The sequence below is a fragment of the Centruroides sculpturatus genome, unplaced genomic scaffold, assembly GCF_000671375.1.
Source record: "Centruroides sculpturatus isolate CEXI.00-Female unplaced genomic scaffold, Cexi_2.0 scaffold31, whole genome shotgun sequence".
NCBI lineage: Eukaryota > Metazoa > Arthropoda > Arachnida > Scorpiones > Buthidae > Centruroides > Centruroides sculpturatus.
The window spans coordinates 1,071,955-1,091,016 of NW_019384496.1; the positions used below are offsets into that span (position 1 = coordinate 1,071,955).

The 19,062-nt window shown below is 31.6% G+C and overlaps 1 protein-coding gene across 1 annotated transcript in view; it reads right to left on the minus strand.

The window, feature by feature from the left end:
* The window catches only part of LOC111621924 (symplekin-like), a 75,840-nt gene extending 58,504 nt beyond the window's left edge, over positions 1 to 17,336 (minus strand). The window contains exons 1-3 of the mRNA XM_023364175.1: positions 17,031 to 17,336; positions 6,277 to 6,399; positions 4,720 to 4,793 (exon numbers count right to left, since the gene is read on the minus strand). Coding sequence (XP_023219943.1) covers positions 4,720 to 4,793; positions 6,277 to 6,399; positions 17,031 to 17,171 — 338 coding nt within the window. The 5' untranslated portion in view covers positions 17,172 to 17,336. The remainder of the gene's footprint in view (positions 1 to 4,719; positions 4,794 to 6,276; positions 6,400 to 17,030) is intronic.
* Between the last annotated feature and the right edge of the window lie 1,726 nt (positions 17,337 to 19,062).

Sequence of the window (19,062 nt, forward strand, 5' to 3'; positions counted from 1 at the left end):
TGAACAAATTACAAAAGAATTAAAAAATCTAGCAACAAGTTGCACAACTTCCCTGGTTGTTATGAGTTTTTATTTAAAAAACTTTTATATTATTATTATGCAAAAAATAAAATTATACATGGCACCATCTGTTATCAGATTTTATTTTTTGTTATAAAAATTTTTTATATTTTTAATTACAGTAGACCCCCTATAACACGGCTTCATATAACACGGCAAAAAAATTGCGATCGTATTCATATAAACACACTATAAGACACTCGTATAATACAGTAAAATGTCATCACCAACTGTGTTGTGACAGGATTGGTCAAATTTAGACCAATAGCAGATATTGCACAAACCGTTGAGTTTAAACGAGCAGCGGACCTATTAAAAACCATTTATTATTTAACAGCCATAAAAATTATATTTATATTAATGATGTCTCCAAAGTTCAGAGAATTTTTCGCAGAAAAATAACTTATCAGAAAACATGTGCCCACTGTTTGATGCACTGCTCCGCAACGAAAACAAGCTTAAGCAATGGCGTCATCAAACAGTGCACACTTGGTAAGTAATCCTACAATTTTTTGTTTATAGCATAGTTTATATGGATTATTCCCAAAAAATTATATATATTTTGGAAATGTTGAGTCAAAATAGTCTAGAATCAATTAATTTTATAGAAGAAAACCTTTCAAACAGCCATAGTCCATAAACTGCACACGTGCCAGACTGTGATTGGCTCATGTATTTAAGTGACTTGTAAAACACGGAATTCATATAAAACAGAATGTATCTACCGTGTTATAGGGGGTCTGCTGTAGTATAAAATAACAAAAAGCTTATTTTTGAGGATAGGGCTGAATTTTATGAAAGTGCAAATGTTAATAATGAATAAAATCTTTATTAACCCTAGATAACTAATCATTCATCCACATGATGATGCATCTCCACTCAAAAGTGAAATTCAGAAACTTTCCCGCACTTCCTGTCAGTCATTCTTTTTCTACCTTAATAATTTGAATAAACAGTGCCACCTGTGATGTAATTGTGTTCACATGTCAATTAGAAATTGACTTACGGCCATCCCATAGTCTGCTCGATGAAAGTTCAGCTACTACATAACTTTGTTGTAAAGTCATGTACATTATGTACCTGTACATTGTTATGGCTGCAGATATAAACAGTTAGTATGTGATAAATGCCATTCTCTATTTGGGAAAAGGTACTGATCCTCAGAAACAAATATTGGCTACATTTTTCATAAAGAAAATAACATCTTTTTTACATGGAACAAACTGTAACATTACTACAGATAACAGGTTCACATCTGTATCTTTGGCAGATGAACTATTGAAGTCACCTTATAATTTGACCTTAGTTGGCACTCTTAGAAGTAACGAAAGAGAAATTCCTGAAAAATTAAAAAATTATAAATCACACGCTATTGGTACTTCAATATTTTGTTACAATGGCAATAAGACATTAGTTTCGTACAAAGCCAAGTCAAATAAAGTTGTTTATGTTTTGTCGACTATTCATGATCAACTTAACATCGATAAAAATACAGGAAAACCACAAATAATACATTTTTTAATAGTACAAAAGGTAGACACAGTAGATCAAATGTGTTCAAATATGAGACAAAACCAAAAGGTGGCCACTATGCGTGTTTTATAATATGTTAAACCTATTGGCAATAAACAGCTATGCTATCTATGTCTCTAATAACGTCAGAAACAAAAAAAAAAAAAAAAAAAACGATGTCCCGGTGGAATTTCTTTATGAAGATGGGAGACAAACTCATGGAGCCCCGGCTACAACAGTGGTTACAGACAGTACCTTTGAGGCATGACATCAGAACCATAATACAGGATATTCTAGGTGATGTGCCCAGTGTAAAAGCTTCTACTCATTCTGCATCGAATCCGCATAAAATATGCTATTTATGCCCATCGAAAGCTCGACAAATGACAAATCACTGTTGCATGAAATGCAAAAATGCATTTTGCGGCCCCCATAATGTTAACACGTAGCAACTGCATGTAATCTTATTTCCTAAATATTTTAACAATAAATAACAATAGTATATTTATCCATACTATTGTGCCATGTAAAAAGTTCCTATTTTTATTAAACAATTTTGTTGATATTAACATTTTTTAATGCGTAGTCCGCTCGATGAATGTGTAGTTATAATGTAACTGGAATTTAAGTTTAGTTATCTAGGGTTAAGTCCTACCCCTCTCAAGATACAAGATCCACCTCTATATCTATCTTCTCAACCTTTTATTTCCAACATTTAATAGCATCAATGCCCTCAAATGCAAGCCACCATGCCAAATTTCATTTCTTAATCTTTACTCCATCCTGAAATATTAAGCAAAATAGATGCCAATACCACACTCAGAATTTTTTTGCTGAGTTTTTTTTTTTTACTTTTTGGATTCAGGAGGTCTGAAAATGTGTATATTTGCAAAAAACTCGAAAGGTCAAATTTGACACGATTCCAATACTTTCCCTTGTTATGCATACATAACAGCTGGGAAAGTAAGATTATAGAACAAATCAAAATTTTGAAAAAAGTATTATTTTATCTGCAAAGAAGATGACAGATATTTTGAATGTAGAATCATTTTTCCAGATATTTGAAAAAAGAAAAAGGAAAAGAATATTTAGTTATGAAGTGAATGATAAACCACTAACTAGTACAAAAGATTTTAAAATACACTTGTTTTTGTGACATTAGGCAGTATTTTATCATATCCAATTGAAATGTTTTTGTTGTTAAAACATTGCAAAGATTTACATCTGACATTAAGCAACAATAAAAATCCAAATGATCATGATATTGATGGCAATGTCCTTTTCAACAAATGCAAAACTTCACAATGTTGCATAAAAAAAAATCTCCCCTCATGATTTGTTGTCAGGCATGGTTAGGCAGTGAGCACAGATATGAAGGCAGCTGAGGATTATCTCAAAATTTTTGCTGGAATTATAGCAGCTGAAGGATACATCCCCAGCAAGTCTTCAAACTGTGATGAGACAGGACTCTTCTGATGCCAAGGAGGACTATTATAATGGCAAAGGAGAAGAGGATGGCAGGCCACAAACCCATGAAGGATAGGCTAACCCTTGCACTGTGTGCTAATGTGAGTGGCAACTGCAAGATTAAGCCACTGCTCATTTATCATTCAGAAAACCCAAAGCCTCTGTCATATAAGATTCTGAAAGAAAAACTGCAGATTATGTGGAGAACAAACCTCACCAAGGTTGGGTCACCAGGAAGTTCTTTGTGGAGTGGGTAAATTTGAACTTAGGTCCTGATGTTAAGAAATATCTCCAGGAAAATAACCTACCCCTGCAAGCCCTTCTCGTCCTGGACAATGCACCTGCTCACCACACCTAACCTCAAAGATGACATCTAAATACAAACATCTTATGAAACCCAATACATTATAATAACACTACATCAACTGCCATATAACAACAGGCTATATATCAGCTATAATAATTATAAATTACTGATAAATTTGAGTATTATAATTATTGAATTTAATTCAATAATTTTAGATTAAACTGGAAGAAAAGAATTGGTCCAGAGCAAGACTCTAACTCCTGCTGTCTGATGCGTTGCCAATTATGCTACCCGGACCTCCAGTCTTCAGTAACAGGTTAGAAAGAGTTGTAGTATTTTGACTATATTTCATTGTAATGAAATTTCACTACAATATATGTATTTTTGTGATCTCCACAAATTCATTACACTGACATTTTACTGTATTTATTATTTTTTAATTTTACAATGTATTAATTATTACTTTAAATAGGGCAATATAATATAATATAAATGGGCATATATATATTTTTTTTTTTTTAAATTTTGAACATTTTTAAAATGTAAAAATGTGAAGTATATCTGATGGAAATATCGGATACGTAGTAACAATTTATATTTTGGGGGGCAAAAAACAANATGCCCAATTCATGCATAAGCTAAAATTTTGTAGGCATGGAAATGGAAATTAATGTTAATTTAAATGTTATGAAAGTAATTGAAAATATTCAATTATTTTGATAAATTTTAGCTCTGAAGATGAACTATAAATATTTTTTTATAGATTATTTTAAGAAATGTTTAGGAATAATAGAAAAGTAGTTTTATTTATTTTGTTTAGTTCTTATTTAAAATTTACAATGTAAATGTTATTTGTTTATTAATAAAATTAATCACTCAATTATTATTATTTGCAAATTTAATATATTTTTTAATTATAAGTTATACATATTTCTTAAAATCAAGAAAAATAAATATCAACATTTATATGAAAGTACAGATGATTGAGATATATATATATATATATATGGAAAAAAAAAATAGCAACTCGATAAATAATATATAAACAGAACACTTTAGTAACATGTAAAAGTTTATGGATGTTTAAGTTCAGGCATACTTTTATCCATCTATCCTTTCTTTTGCTGAAGATACTATATTAGTTTATTTTGTATACTGCAATGATTCATTCTTTTACATTTCAGATAAATAAATGTATATTTATTATGTTAACCTCACTGAATATCAAAATTCTGTGCTTAAAATTAATTCTCAAAACATTATCTTTTTATAGAGATTTATTAACTGCTTTAGTTGTAATTATATATTAAGATAATATCATACTTTTAAAATTTATATAAAAATCAATCGAAAAATTTACTTAAAACATTTACCATGCTTCTTCAATAAATCCTACAATGAATTTTCTAACATCTGAAGATTTATCATGTTGAAATGCTAGCATTTCCTAAAATAAAAAATAGTGCCTTAATTAAAACAATTTATATAGTTATCAAATAACAAAGTTTATAAACTAAATTTCATTGCTCATATTTCTCTTAATGCCTTATATTGTATCAAAATTGAAATTTGATATATAATCATTGACAAAAAAGTTACATACCAAGGAGAAAGCATTGGAATCAAATAAAACTTTATTTGTGAAAATGTAATAATGGTAGTAAATGATTACAATATCATAGCAAAGGAAAAGTTTCTAGTAAAACAACAGTACAACTTAAAGAAACCTTTAGTATCATAAAACTTCCTCTTGCCTGTATATAGAGGATATGGTTAAGCATTGAGGCATACAGGCACCATATGCTATCCTGCAACAAATTTTCCCACAGATGTTGTGACTACTGATGCAGATTCCTCTAACTCATAGATGGTATCTCATCTGATCCCACAAATGCTCAATGGCTGACAAATCTGGAGACTGAGAAAGCCAAGCAAAAGTGGTAATATAACAAAGATATCTCTAGAAAATCCTAGCTGTGAGTGACTGAGCATTATCTTGCTAGAAAATGGCTGTTTGCCCTGTCATTAAAGGTAACATACGAGGCATGTGATTTTCTGAACATGTCTTGCCATCAATGTCCCTTGCATCACTATTAGTTGCAATTGACTTGTAAGATGGCTCCCCTAGACCAGCACATCAGCAGCAGGGCCATGTGCTGCTCAAGAGTGAAGGCAGGTTTGAAGCACATCAAAGACAACAACAACAGATACATTGAAAATTCTGAATCCAGTGAGCCTCTGCAAGCTATTTTACAGGATGCTGGGATAGCAATTTTAAGGTGCTCTGGTGGTACTTTGCATACTTTCAAACCATAACTGCCAATATTTATTTACTGTTTGAGATTTAACTCTTGCAGTGTTTTGCACTAATCAAACAAATTTATCTAGGTGTATAACTTTTTTTATCAATGAATGTAACATAAGATGTTGAGAATAGAGTATTAGCTACAATAAACTAATAATTTTGTTAATTTCAACCATTAAAAAAATTACTTTATTCTACTATTTATTTTATTATTATTAAAGTTTCTGCCATCATTAGACCATTCTTTATTTTCATTTAAACAATTTAATTATAGTAGACATTGGAAACATACTGTAAAGAATTTGCATATTGTTGAAAATTCATTCATCTTTATTTATGTATTCTGTGTTTTGAAGAAACTAAAGAAGAGATTAGTATCTCTTCTTTAGTTTCTTCAAAACTTAAAACTATTATTACATTCTTCTTTAGTTTCTTCAAAACTTAAAACTATTATTACATTAATTATTATTTGATAAAAGACTGTTAAATGTTTTAATTAAATATTTTTATTTATCAAATTTTTTTAAATTTAATAAAAGCTTTATAATTTTCTTATTGAATTTATAAATACCATTAAAATACAATGTATATATTAAAAAATTAAATACAAAAAAGTAAGACTTACATCTAAAAAATTGTCTAATAAATTTGGTTCTTTATGAATAATTAATTCTTGAACTTGTTTTAAGTTGTATACTTTTTTACTATCTTTCGGTAATGTTACAGCTTGATTAATCAAATCAACTACCTGAAATTAAAACAACAAGATTTTAATTAATTAAAATTAAATTTAAATAAAAGAATTTTATAATGATAAATAATTTTGTAAAATTTTTAATATAAAACTTTTAATATGAAATCAAAATATTCACTGATTGCTAATTTATCGAAGTTGTTCAAACTTTTGTTGAAATTGTTCATTTTATAAATTAAGAAAAAAAATATAAATTTTAATGTAGTAATAATAAGAAAAATTTGAACTTAACTGTTTAAAATTAATTTTTTTTTCTTTTGCTTATGCTTTAAAATAATACTGATTTTCAGTGTTTTGATTTTCAAAACTAGATTTAAACAGATAATGAAAACAATATCATTTAGTGTAGTGGTACCATTGTGTTAGTAGTATCATTTTATTTGCTTACCCTTTTTTGACTTTCAGTCAGCAGTAAAGTATGCTTGGATTTCAGATGATTCTCCATTACTGATGTAATACCAGAAAATTTCAGTGTAACATTACAATTTGTTTAATGCACCAATTTATCATCTTTGATTATTTAAAAATACTAGCATGTTTAAATTAATAAATTAAAATTGATGTGAAAATGAGTGGAATTTAAGTTTAAAGTTTTCAAATACTATTTGTTAAATCCTGGAGGGACCTAACCCCTACCAGGTGCATCTCTTTGGGTGATGGATGAAGTGTTAGTTCCCTAACAGGGTACTCTGAATATAGAATAAGAAACCATGAACAAAGAGAGTGGCTACACTACTGTACCTCTAATCTCCATGAAAACACAACAATCAAAGAAATACAATAATGCTACTGCATCCAGGGCAACCAATATGCCAAACCAAGTACCACATAGGTATGGTGTAAAGTTGGATATGTGGTCAAGCAAACAAATATGACATATTTCCACAATCACTATCATATCTTTATACAAACCAGGGAAACTGAGAATATTGCAGGAAAACTTAGAGAGAAAAACTCTACTACTCTAATCACAGGGATGGTTTACACACGAAGGGAGTTGCCATTCTTGTTAAAAAAAACCCTGGTGAATATTTTTATAGAAATCAACCAAGTTTCTGCTAAAATTCTGTCAATTAGGCTAAAAGCTAGGGATGGGAATATCTACATCAAGATTATACAAGTATATGCCCCAGAGGATATGGAACAACAGCCACAAAATAGAGGATATGGAATCTTTTTATAACAGTCTAATAGAAGAAATAAGGAATACATACAGGAAAGACATTATATATTAGTGATTGGTGGGTGATTTCAATTCCAAGATTGGCAATTTCAGAAATCACAACTCAAATGTGATGGGAAAATTCAGTAATGGGGAGAAAAATGAGAGAGGACAGAGGATGCTGGGTTTCTGCAAAGAGAATGACCACTCTGTGGCAAACACCATGTTTTACCAGAGAGAGGCATAAATATATTTGGGCAGATGGAATCATTCAAAACTATACACTGGTGAACAAAAAATGGAAAACAGTGATAAAAATGTAAAAACGTTAAAGAGCTTAGAGTTAGATTCTAACCATGAATACCTTATATCTTTGGTAAAAATTTCTTTAAAAATTTTAAGAAGAGGGATCCTCAAGAGAAATTGATTTCCACCAACAGCTTTACAGAAGAGAAAAGAAACAATTTTCAAATAAAATTAAATGACCTTAATAATTTAGCCAATTCTAAAATTGAAAATATAAATACATACCGGAAAACTGGCAAGTACATCATAATAAATACAACAGGAGAGATTTTCAGATACAGAAGAATACCTAACAATGAATGGACTCAGGAAATTATGGACGAGTGCAAGGAAAAAAGAAAATTAAAGGTTTTAATCAGATCAAGACAATACGGAAGAGAAAAATTTAGGCAACTAAAAAATGAAATAGCCAAGCTTTGCAAACAAGCTAACTAGAAATGGCTCAGTGATAAAGCTGAGCAATGGGAAGAGACTGCAAGAATGCATAAATCTAAAATCTTATTTAAAACAATCAGAGAGATACATCCAAGTTCTCTACTGCTCCCCCTGACAATGATTGACCAGTCAGGAAATGAAACTGGAAACCAGGAAAAAATAATACAAATATGGACAGATTATTTTCAATTTTCAGTGGACCCACAATTATATAGAAAAACTTTTACAAGAATAACTTAAAAATAGGTTGTAAACCACTTATGAAAATATCATCTCTGAACAGGCAGGATTTAGAGGAAATCATTCAACAATTGACCAAATATTTACTTTATTCAGGCTAGCAGAGCTACACTAGTACTATAATCATAAATTATATCTCTACTTTATAGACTTTAAACAGGCATTTAACTTGATCAACAGAGAGAAGTTACTGAAGATTCTGAGACAAAAACCTATAGATAACGGGATTTTGCACTTTCTGGCAAAACATTTAAATAATACTAACAATTTAGTAAAATACAATAGTCTGGTCACCAACAAGATAACAATGAAGAGAGGAGTACCACAAGGCTTCCCACTCTCACTCCTCCTTTTCAACATCTACCTTGAAGATTTAGCAATTTCTTCACTAGATTGATTTGGATGGTATTAATTTAAATGGATACACTCTAACCCATATTAACTATGAAAATTATTAAGTTTTGATTGCAAATTCAAAAAGTAAACTAGAAACATCATTGATAAAAACTGAATCAAGTGACAAAAGAATACAATGTGTTGATTAACATCAATGAAACAAAAGTAATGGTGATATCTAAAAACTGGAAAACTTTAAATGTACATTTATAAGGAAAAATCTATTGAACAGATAAATAAATTTAATTACCTAGGGACCCTCATTACTGACAATTTAAATAACATTGAAATGATTAAGGCACAGGTCAGCAATTATCTGATTGGCATTGAACAGACTGAATAAAAAGGCTCACAAAAGAAGTTGAAATCAAACTTTATAACTCAATTATTGTTCCAATCCTAACTTATACCTCAGAAATTTGGATTCTGAATAAATAGGAAAAGAGATTGACCACATTTGAGATGAAATACCTACAACATATAAATAGAACCAAATGGACTGAACTAAAGACTAATAAGAGAGACAGGGCATGAACTTCAATGAGTTTATCATGAGAAGAATAATCAAGAAACAACTATAGTGGTTTAGACATGTGGAATGAATAAAGCCAGAAAGGCTACCTAACACAATCCTCTATGCAAGAATAGAGGGGAAGAGACCAATGAGAAGTTGGATAGAAGTAATCAAAGATGACTTACAATTTAGGTCCTACTATCAGCTGATATCTCATCAGGCTAGAGAGTGCAAAATATGGAGAAAAAGAGTGAAGTTATGGACAACTCAATTGTCACTAATGGAAGAGTGTGATGATGATAATGATGATGATGATGATACAAGCATATTCATAAATCTTGGATAATTACTAATATAAAGGCTGTTGTATGTGGTGAATTCTTTATAACTCCTACAATCTTTGTCCAATCCAGATAAAATTTTGGTTATATTGGTTTTATGTTCTGATGAAAACTGTAGACCACTTATTTTATGAAAAAATTTTCGCTATAGAATAAATGTTTTATAGATTTCAGATCAGTGATCGCACTTACGTTGCAGTGACGTCAGTGATCATGTGACATTCATTCTTGATGAGGAAATTTCTCTTAAGTTGTGTTTTAAATATCTTGGCAAATGATATATTTAAACTTACTTCATTAAATTTAAAATTTAAACTTTAAAAATAAGAACCTCATTATGTCACTTCTATAACAGACTTTTTAAAAAAGCTCTCCATAGTGATCACGTGACATTCTATCATCCAATTGAAGTAATGATCTAATGAGCCCATTATTTAGAAAGTGTTATCGCTCATCCAACATACATACAATTCATCTTTGTTTTATCAACGTGGATTTAAAAAGACTTGCTATTTTGCTGAAAAAAAAAATGCCTAGGGGAAAGTGTAAGAGTAAAATTGGTCAGGCAAATTCTAGATCTAAAAGAATACGAACAACCAAGACCACTGAAGGCTGTGAAGTTCAACCTGAGCAACATTGAATAAGAATGGCTTTGTCAAGAGCTGCAGAAATAGCATCACAACATCAAACTCAAGTATATACTACCAAATTCATAGAAACAGCAACTCTTCTTGAATTTCTTGAAATCTCTACTCTTCTCAATTCTTCAATCTCTACTTTCTGATATAAAATATTCCATCATGCTTGACGGGAAAATTTCTAGTAATATAATATTAAGCCAATGTTTCTTAAAACAGTTTGTTCTGATGTAAGAATTAAGAAAACATTGTTGACGATACCAAAATTTATCTTGATTCCGATTTTTTTGAATACTTTATAAAGTTTATTTTAGTTTAGAAAAATTAATGATTTACATTATGAGCACAATACATTTATTAATTAATAAACATCGAGCTTAAGAATGGAAAGTGATTGGGAAATCTAGAATCGATCTTTCGAAAGAAACCTGAAAATTCTCCATTTATATGTAGATACGCATGCTTTTATTGTGTAGTAGAAAATAAATTTGTAATCTTATTGCAGATAAAGTTAATATTGCAACACTACTCCCAAACAAATTACAGTTAATTCTCTTTTACTCAAAAAAAAAAAAAAAACTGTCTCATTGTGTCATCTAAGGTTGCATCTTTGAAAACTGTTTCATTGGCCAATGTGATGACCAGGTGAGAGGGAAGGTAATGAGAAAATGCACTTTTTTTTTTTAATGCTTCTCACAATTAGCATGCCTTGTAATTGTTATAATTCTATCGTATTTAACACTAAATGAGGTTTGCAAATGATGCAACAAGTAGAATGAATATCATCATCATCATCATGAGTTAACTACGTTTTGAATTCATTCACTTGAGCCAGGTTTTCCTAAATGCACAATTGAATGTACTCATTCAAGGGAAAGAAGAATCAAGTGAATGTCTAGACTGATTCATCTTGAAAAATCAAATTTTAAAACTCAAAAGAGCAGTAAATTTAGCATGAACAATTAACTATTTTTAATCAAAAAACAACGTACAATGAACCTGTTTCCGGTGTGCTTCTCTGTAAACGAAGTATTACTAGCGCTTTCGAACTTGAAGTTCTTCCTCAGGTAACATGTCCAATCGAACGCCATTCAAATTTGATTGAAAAAAGAACATCATTACGAATTTTCTCGTACGTATCGCNCTGACTCTAATTTAGCTTGAACAACACCTTATATACTTTTTCAGCAACACTTTAATATCTACAAAAGAATGTTTTCAACTTCTTTTGACAGGTCTGTCAGGTTTAACAAAAAGATTTGAACTGTCTTCTTAAACAGTGCAAATCTTCTTGTTAAACTTGATGCAGACCTGTGAAAAAGGTCGAAAATATTTGTTTAAACAAATGAAAGTGTTGCTGAAAAAGTACTTAAGGAGTTGTTCAAGTGTTTTATCATTATAAGTGAACATACTAAATATTAAAAATAATTTTATCTAATATTTTTTCAATTAAAATACAATTTAGTTTATATTTTAAACTGTTTTGCAAAAACAAATATTTTTGTTGACTGCTGGCCTCGATTAAAATTGCCAGCCAAACCTATCCAATACCGGTCAGGTGGCAACCCTAATGTCACCCTATATATCCTAAAATTGGAAGTACCAATCAAGTGCAATGCAATCTCTCGTGCTGACTGCACAAAAGAGAAGTCCACTTTGACAGACATCACGTCATGTATGGACATTATGTCTTCTCTGCTTTGTAGACATGAAAGTTTCCAATAAACAAATACTTGATTGTGTTTTTGTGAATACTTAATTGTGTGAGAAATTTTGCTTTTAAAATTACAATATTAATATTGTAATTTTTAAAAAATTTCTGATGGAGTGGGATTTGTTTAAAAGTTTTGTTGCTTCAGATGTAAGGATATGTCATAGGCTAAAGTTTATAAAATAATAGTTGTAAATGACCTCTCAGATTACTCTCATATATCAACAGTTATTGAATTTGTTCTTTCACACCCAGTCAAAGGTTTCTGTAAGATGACATTAACAAAAACTCCAATTGGATACTGTCTTGATGTAAAATATGTCTTATTGTTAAACATCTTCATAAATGATCCCCAATATGGGAATTTGATTTTCAATCAGCATTTGTTGCCTGGTGTGAATCAAAACCAAGAAGAATTGTTCAATTATGTATGATACTTGTGGATTGTAACAATAGATTTATAGTTATATTGGTAGTGCAGTATACTGTAATAATGTACAGTATCAAAGAATAAACAAATATTTATTTAATAATTGGGCTGCTATTTAAAAAAATTGTAGACCTGTAAATTCCCACTGTCATCCATTCATTTGTCCGTCTTTCCTTAATCTCAAGAACAGAGTTAGATAAAATCCAAGACCAGGTATGGAAACCTTAGTAGCAGGAGGCCCTGATTAACTATACACAAACTTCTGATACAAACTGAAATTTGTGTTATTTCAATTCAAAACTTTACCTCTGAAAGCAGTTAACAGATGACTGGCACGACTCTATTGTTAAAGGAAAAGTATAATGTATAGGGGCAAGACACTACAGTACTAATTTGAAGTGGAGAGCATATATTATAAACTAAATAAATTAAAAATATGATTAAAAATTGCAGCCTGACATGACTTTGTGACGATGTCACAATAAATAATTGCTGGTTTATTGTGTATTGTTCTGAGCAGCCTCATGAATGAGAAATGTTAGCTACAGTTTCTAAAATTTTGCTACAACTTTTTAGTAAAATTAGCTAAAACACTACAGAAAATTTTTTTTCAGCTTAAACCCTGCTTATGCTCACAAATACTATTGTGAACTAATTATAATTTATGAGGAAACTAGATAAAACACACAAGAAGCAAGCACATAGATTCCACAAACATTTTCTAGCTTCATCAAGAGCAAGACATTTTGAAACACACTACAACAAAATAAAGTTACAGTAACTGTATTTTTATATTAATTTATGCAATGTTGATTTTTATTTTTTACAGTTAGAGATTCTTTAAATGTTATGCTAAATCTTACAATGATTTCCTTTCACTATCCATGTGCTCAAGAGAGAAAGAAAAAATATATGTATTGCCACAGAACTACCATGCAATTAAACACGAATCTTTTTTGAATGAATTAATTTATTTTACTCAAAATATTGCATGTACTTGTGCGATGTTGAACTAATGCATGTACTTGTGCGATGTTGGAAAGATCTCTTTTGCACCTGAATAAATATTAAAGTACAGTAGAGCATCGATTATCCAAATCAATTGGGGACAGGTGTTGTTCGGAAAATCGATTTTTTGGATAACCGATTATGTACGAAAAAATACATTAACCTATCCCATGTTGAAATTTGTTCAAATCCTGGCATATCCTTAAGTACATTCTCATGGTCATGCCAGTGCTGCCAGCTAAAACATGCACACCAACAAAAATAATATTGGAGTAGCCCAAGACATAGCCAAAGATTGCAGTGTCACAGCACTAGCGGAAATTTAAATTTGCCGACTGGAAAGCTTTCGATTAATTGATGTTTCAGTTGATCGGCATTTGGATAATTGATGCTCTACTGTACATTTTTTCCTTTGGTAAGAAACTAGAATGGTAGTATTTTGTAACAGTAACTAAGTGGATATTCAGCAGTCCTTCAGAATATCCACTTAGGAATATGTAAAATGCACGTGAAAGAACATTTTATTTTTGTGCAATGCCTGATCATACTTAGCCTATATGTTTAAATATGAAAGTGCTAAAGGATTTAAATCACTGAAGAAATGTATTAAAGGTCTTTGGTATATTGCATAGGCAGAGAGAAAGACTTCTAATGATTGAAAAAAAAAAAAAATTCTAATGTTTTAAGAATGTAAAACAGATTTACCAGTTGATTACAGTTCATATGCAAATACCTGAATGACAACTGACATTTTTAACAATTAATTGCTTAAATGAAATATAAACTTGAAACGAAAGCTTGTTTTGTTGGTGGCTGAATCAGTGATAACGTATTTGCAGAAAAATATTAATTTAATAATTTTTAATGACACATTGATAATGCACAAACATCATGTACATAACAATTGTCTACCAACAAAACAATTTATGAAACTTGTTGAGATTTCACCACGTTGGACATTGATGGAATTTTCATTACAATTGTGTGTGTGTATGCTCCTCAGCCAGGTAGTGGAGAAGAAAAGACAAACTTTTGGACAGATCTTGACCAAGTTATAATGTGTGTTCCTATGAATGAGAGATTAATCTGTGGGAGTGATTTAAATGGTCAAGAGGAAGAAAAAGAATGCAGAAATAAGAGTTCTTGGGAGGTGGAGTGTGGGAGAAAGGAATGGAGAGGGAGAAAGACTAGTCGATCATGCTGTGGCTTTTGACCTTGCGCTAGTTAACCCCTACTTTGAGAAGAAAGTGAATCAACTGGTTACATACATGAGTGGAAGTAGATCCAGCCAGATTGATTTTTTATTGTGTCGCAGGAGACATCTGAGTGAAGTGAAAAACAGTAAGGTGTTAAATGGAGAAAGTGTTGCTGTACAATATAGAGTTATCCTGGTGGATTGTGTTAGCCAGATTGAACAAAGGATCAAATGGTGGAGATTGAAAGAGAAGGAATTAAGGAAAGAATTTAAGGTAAAAGTGTTAAAAGAAATCGTTTCCAGAAGATGTGCAAACATGGTGGTTGCTGAATAGTAATTGCATTTTGAAAATTGGAGAAGAGGTTTTGGGAAAACTTAAGAGAAGAGATCGCCAGAAGGAAAGGAACTTTGGTGGTGGAATGCCAATATCTTTGCTCTACAACAGCTGATGGAAAGGCACAGGGGAATACAGAAAAATTTGCACATGGTGTTCATAGTTCTAGAAAAGGCATATGACAGGGTTATTACCCTGTCATATGCCTTTTCTAGAGATATGAAGATGTTTGAGGGAAAAGAATGTTCCAGAAAAATACATTAGGTTTGTCAAGGAAATGTACGAGGGAGCAGTGATCCAAGTTAAGAGTAGTGTGGGCACTATAGAAGGGTTCTTCGTTAATGTTGGTTTGCATCAGGGATCAGCCCTTAGCCCTTATTTGTTTGACCTGATAATAGATGTGTTGGTGTGTGACGTGAAGTGTGAGGTTCCATGAAGTATGCTGTTTGCAGATGATATTGTGCTGTGTGAACTTTCCCAAACCAAGGCTGAGAAGAAACTGGAAGATTGGAGGAGAGTTTTGGGGAAGAAAGGGGCATAAAGATTAACAGAACTAAAACAGCTTACATGGCTCTGAATGATAGAGATGAGTGTAATAATATTAAAATCCAAAACATGCCACTCCCTTTTGTTCCAAGTTTTAAATATCTTGGGACATTTGTCGAGATGGGAGAAGGATTGAACTCGGAGGTGCAGCATAGAATTCAATGTGTATGAATGAACTTGAGGAAGCTGAGCAGTGTATTATGCAACAAGAAAGTTAGCTGCAATCTGAAAGGAAAATTGTATAAATCAACACTATATGGAGCTGAGACATGGGCAATAACAAGAGCCCAAGAAAGATGGAGGTGGTGAAGATGAGAATGTTGAGATGGATGTGTGGAGCGTCAAGGAAGAATAGAATAAGGAATGATTTTATTAGAGGTTCTGTTAAGATGGGCCCCTTGAGCAAAAAGATGCAAGAATGTAGGTTGAGGTGGTTTGGCCATGTAGAGCAAAGAAGTGACAATTATGTTGGAAAGATTGGAAAACTAGTAATAAAAGAAAAGAGGAAGATCAAAGATGCATTGGAAAGATAAGATGGAAGACTTGAACCAGAGAGGACTTGAGAGAAGCCCTTGACAGGGAGAAATGGTAAAAACATATTAGAAAAGGAAATGCCGACCCCATATAAAGATGGGAAAACGCAAAGATAAAGAAGTTGTTTAGATTTCACCAACAACAACATTACAGGCATAACACCTTGAAATATATTTTATAATCATCAGAAACATATAAACAGTACATCTTTTGGCATTAAGAAGAGCTCACTGTGAGCAGTTTGTACAATAAAAATGAGTAATGGGCCAAATTAATGATTTTTTTTGGGAAATTTGATTTTTAATGATTTTTACTTTTCATATAGCATTGTAATGTGTAATATAATAAATTTCCGTTTTTTTAAGACCTTGCTTATATTCAATTCTAACATACTTCTTAGTGTTTCCTCATTGGAGTATATTATAACCATACTCAACTGTATTTCTGTATCAAATTCCTTTCATTTATTTGTTTATTTCTTCTGTCAGATTTGTTTCATATTTGTTAAACACGATTATGTAAACTGATAGTATTCTGATAGAATATCTCCAGGATGCATGGTCTTTATTCTCAACAGCTTTACCTTCATCAAAATCATAACTCTAAATATGTTTTCACAATTAAATGCTAAGTGAATTAATACAAACTATGGTCTATTTAATCTGAATAAGTATTAATCAATGTAAATCATCAAGCCTTCATTTCCATGTATATATTTATTTGCACTCATCTAAAAAAAATCTTGTAATAATGTTCAATCAATATTTTACTTTCTAACGTGGAAACAATGATTTTGAAATATCATTCTAAACAATTAATTTAATACACGAATTACCTTGTCGTGAGTTTGTTTAGGTTTAGCCAATGATTTAGAATTCGCTGTCTTCGCTGTGGTAGCCTCCATACCTTCTTCATCCATAAAAAATTGTGCAGCCGTACTTCTACGGCTATCTGCTGTAGCATGTTTTCGTGACATTTTAAAACAATGTCTTAACTAGTAATAAACAGTTATATTATGTGATCAGCCAGTTTGATTACAACCAAAAGCACAACATGAACACAGTAGCAACTAGAAGCGCTACTTTCGCTTTGTAAATTATGAACGCTGTTGCCAAGTCCCAACCGGCAGCTCTCCCTAGAACAAAAACAATCTTCTTCTTATTGTTTCATATGGAGAATGAAAACAATTCTCCTGAAAATCTCCTAAAATCTTTTTCTTTCCCCTAAAATTTCCTCCAAAATTTAAATGAAAATTTAAGAATAGCTAAATACATTTTAAACTTAATTGTACTATTCAATAAAACTTTAGATAAATAAAAAAAAATTGTTGCTGGAACAGGCTAGAACTCTAAATATTCAATCATATTTTATAAAGTAAATGTTGCAATTATAACATATCACACGTTCTTATAACAAAAAGAGAAAAGTGTTCGCAGAAGTAAATGTTCAATTCTGCAGATGTGAGAAAACACTCAATATAAAACGTAAAAAATGAAATAAATGCATTAATAATGAATAAATAAACAAATGATTTTAATACTGTCGCGAAAATAGAAGTGCCAGTACACTTGGAGCACGTGCCGCCCCTTTGTCATCGGGTTGCCCTTTTCTTATTCTATTCTCCTTTGTTCATTTGGAGTAGGCAGCACCTGAGGCCATGACTCTAAAGAAACGATGATGGACGCATGCGTCCGATGAGCCGGCCAAAGCTTTCGTATATGCTTGGCCATACGTGAGCGCGGGGGTAATAATGCCTTCCGGGAGGTCTTTGAAGAGAAACTGACCTCTATTTAGGCGTTACAGACGTGGAGAAAACCCGGAAAACTCCACGTGGCCAGCCCGTCGGGGAGCGCGGCGCGAACCCGCAACCGAACTGCCGACGGCCGGATGGCCAAGCGGTCAAGATGGCAGCCTACCGCTCTAGGGGAGCCAGGATCGAATCCGGACGGATCGAAAAATCCCCAAGGATTTATCGGGGTGGTCCGTTCGGATATATTGGGTCCCGTCCTTCACCACTCGGCGGCCCCATTGTGGGCTTGGCCGAACCCATAATGGACTTGCTAAAAGAGGCCCTCTTAGTGCCCACAGGGTGGAAAGAGTTAATCAAGGGATACCTGTATTCACAAACAATTAAAACATAACGTTTTTGGAAAACATTTTTTCCCCAAAAATGTTCATTTCAAATATTATGTTAAAAGAAGTGATGGAAATCTAAATACTGTATATCTAATTCTTATAATCTAGAGATTTTATGATATGTAATTGATTTTATTTATATTTAATTTTTTCATTTGATTAATAATAATTATTTGCCACTGACTGTTTTTAAATTTAAACATTTTAAATTGAACATTTAAAAACAGATTTTATTTGAATAACATAAATTGTTTCTTTTTTGAGAGAGAAAAAAAATGTACGGATCAGATGCGTTTAAAATGCTTGTGTGTTCGTACATCCATTTTCAGAATACAGTAGAGCGTCGTTTATCCGAATAAATTGGGGACTGGGATTGTTCGGATAACTTATTTTTCGGATAACCAATTATGTACGAAAAAATATATTAATTTATCCCGTGTTGAAATTTTTCTCCGTTGCGTGTCGCTTTGCGTTGAATTTTCGTCGATGTTAAGCCTAACGAAGACTATTGTATCATTAAAAATTATTTTTTTATTTTGTACAAACAAAATAAATATAAAAACAATAAAAAATTACTTCAGAAGTTAATTTAGTATCAAAAACGTAAAATATTTGAGTAGCCGAAGACATAGCCAAAGATTATAGCGCCACAGCACTGGCGAAAATTTAAATTTGTCGACTGGAATTCCTTCGGATAACCGACCTTCGGATAAACGACGCTCTACTGTAAT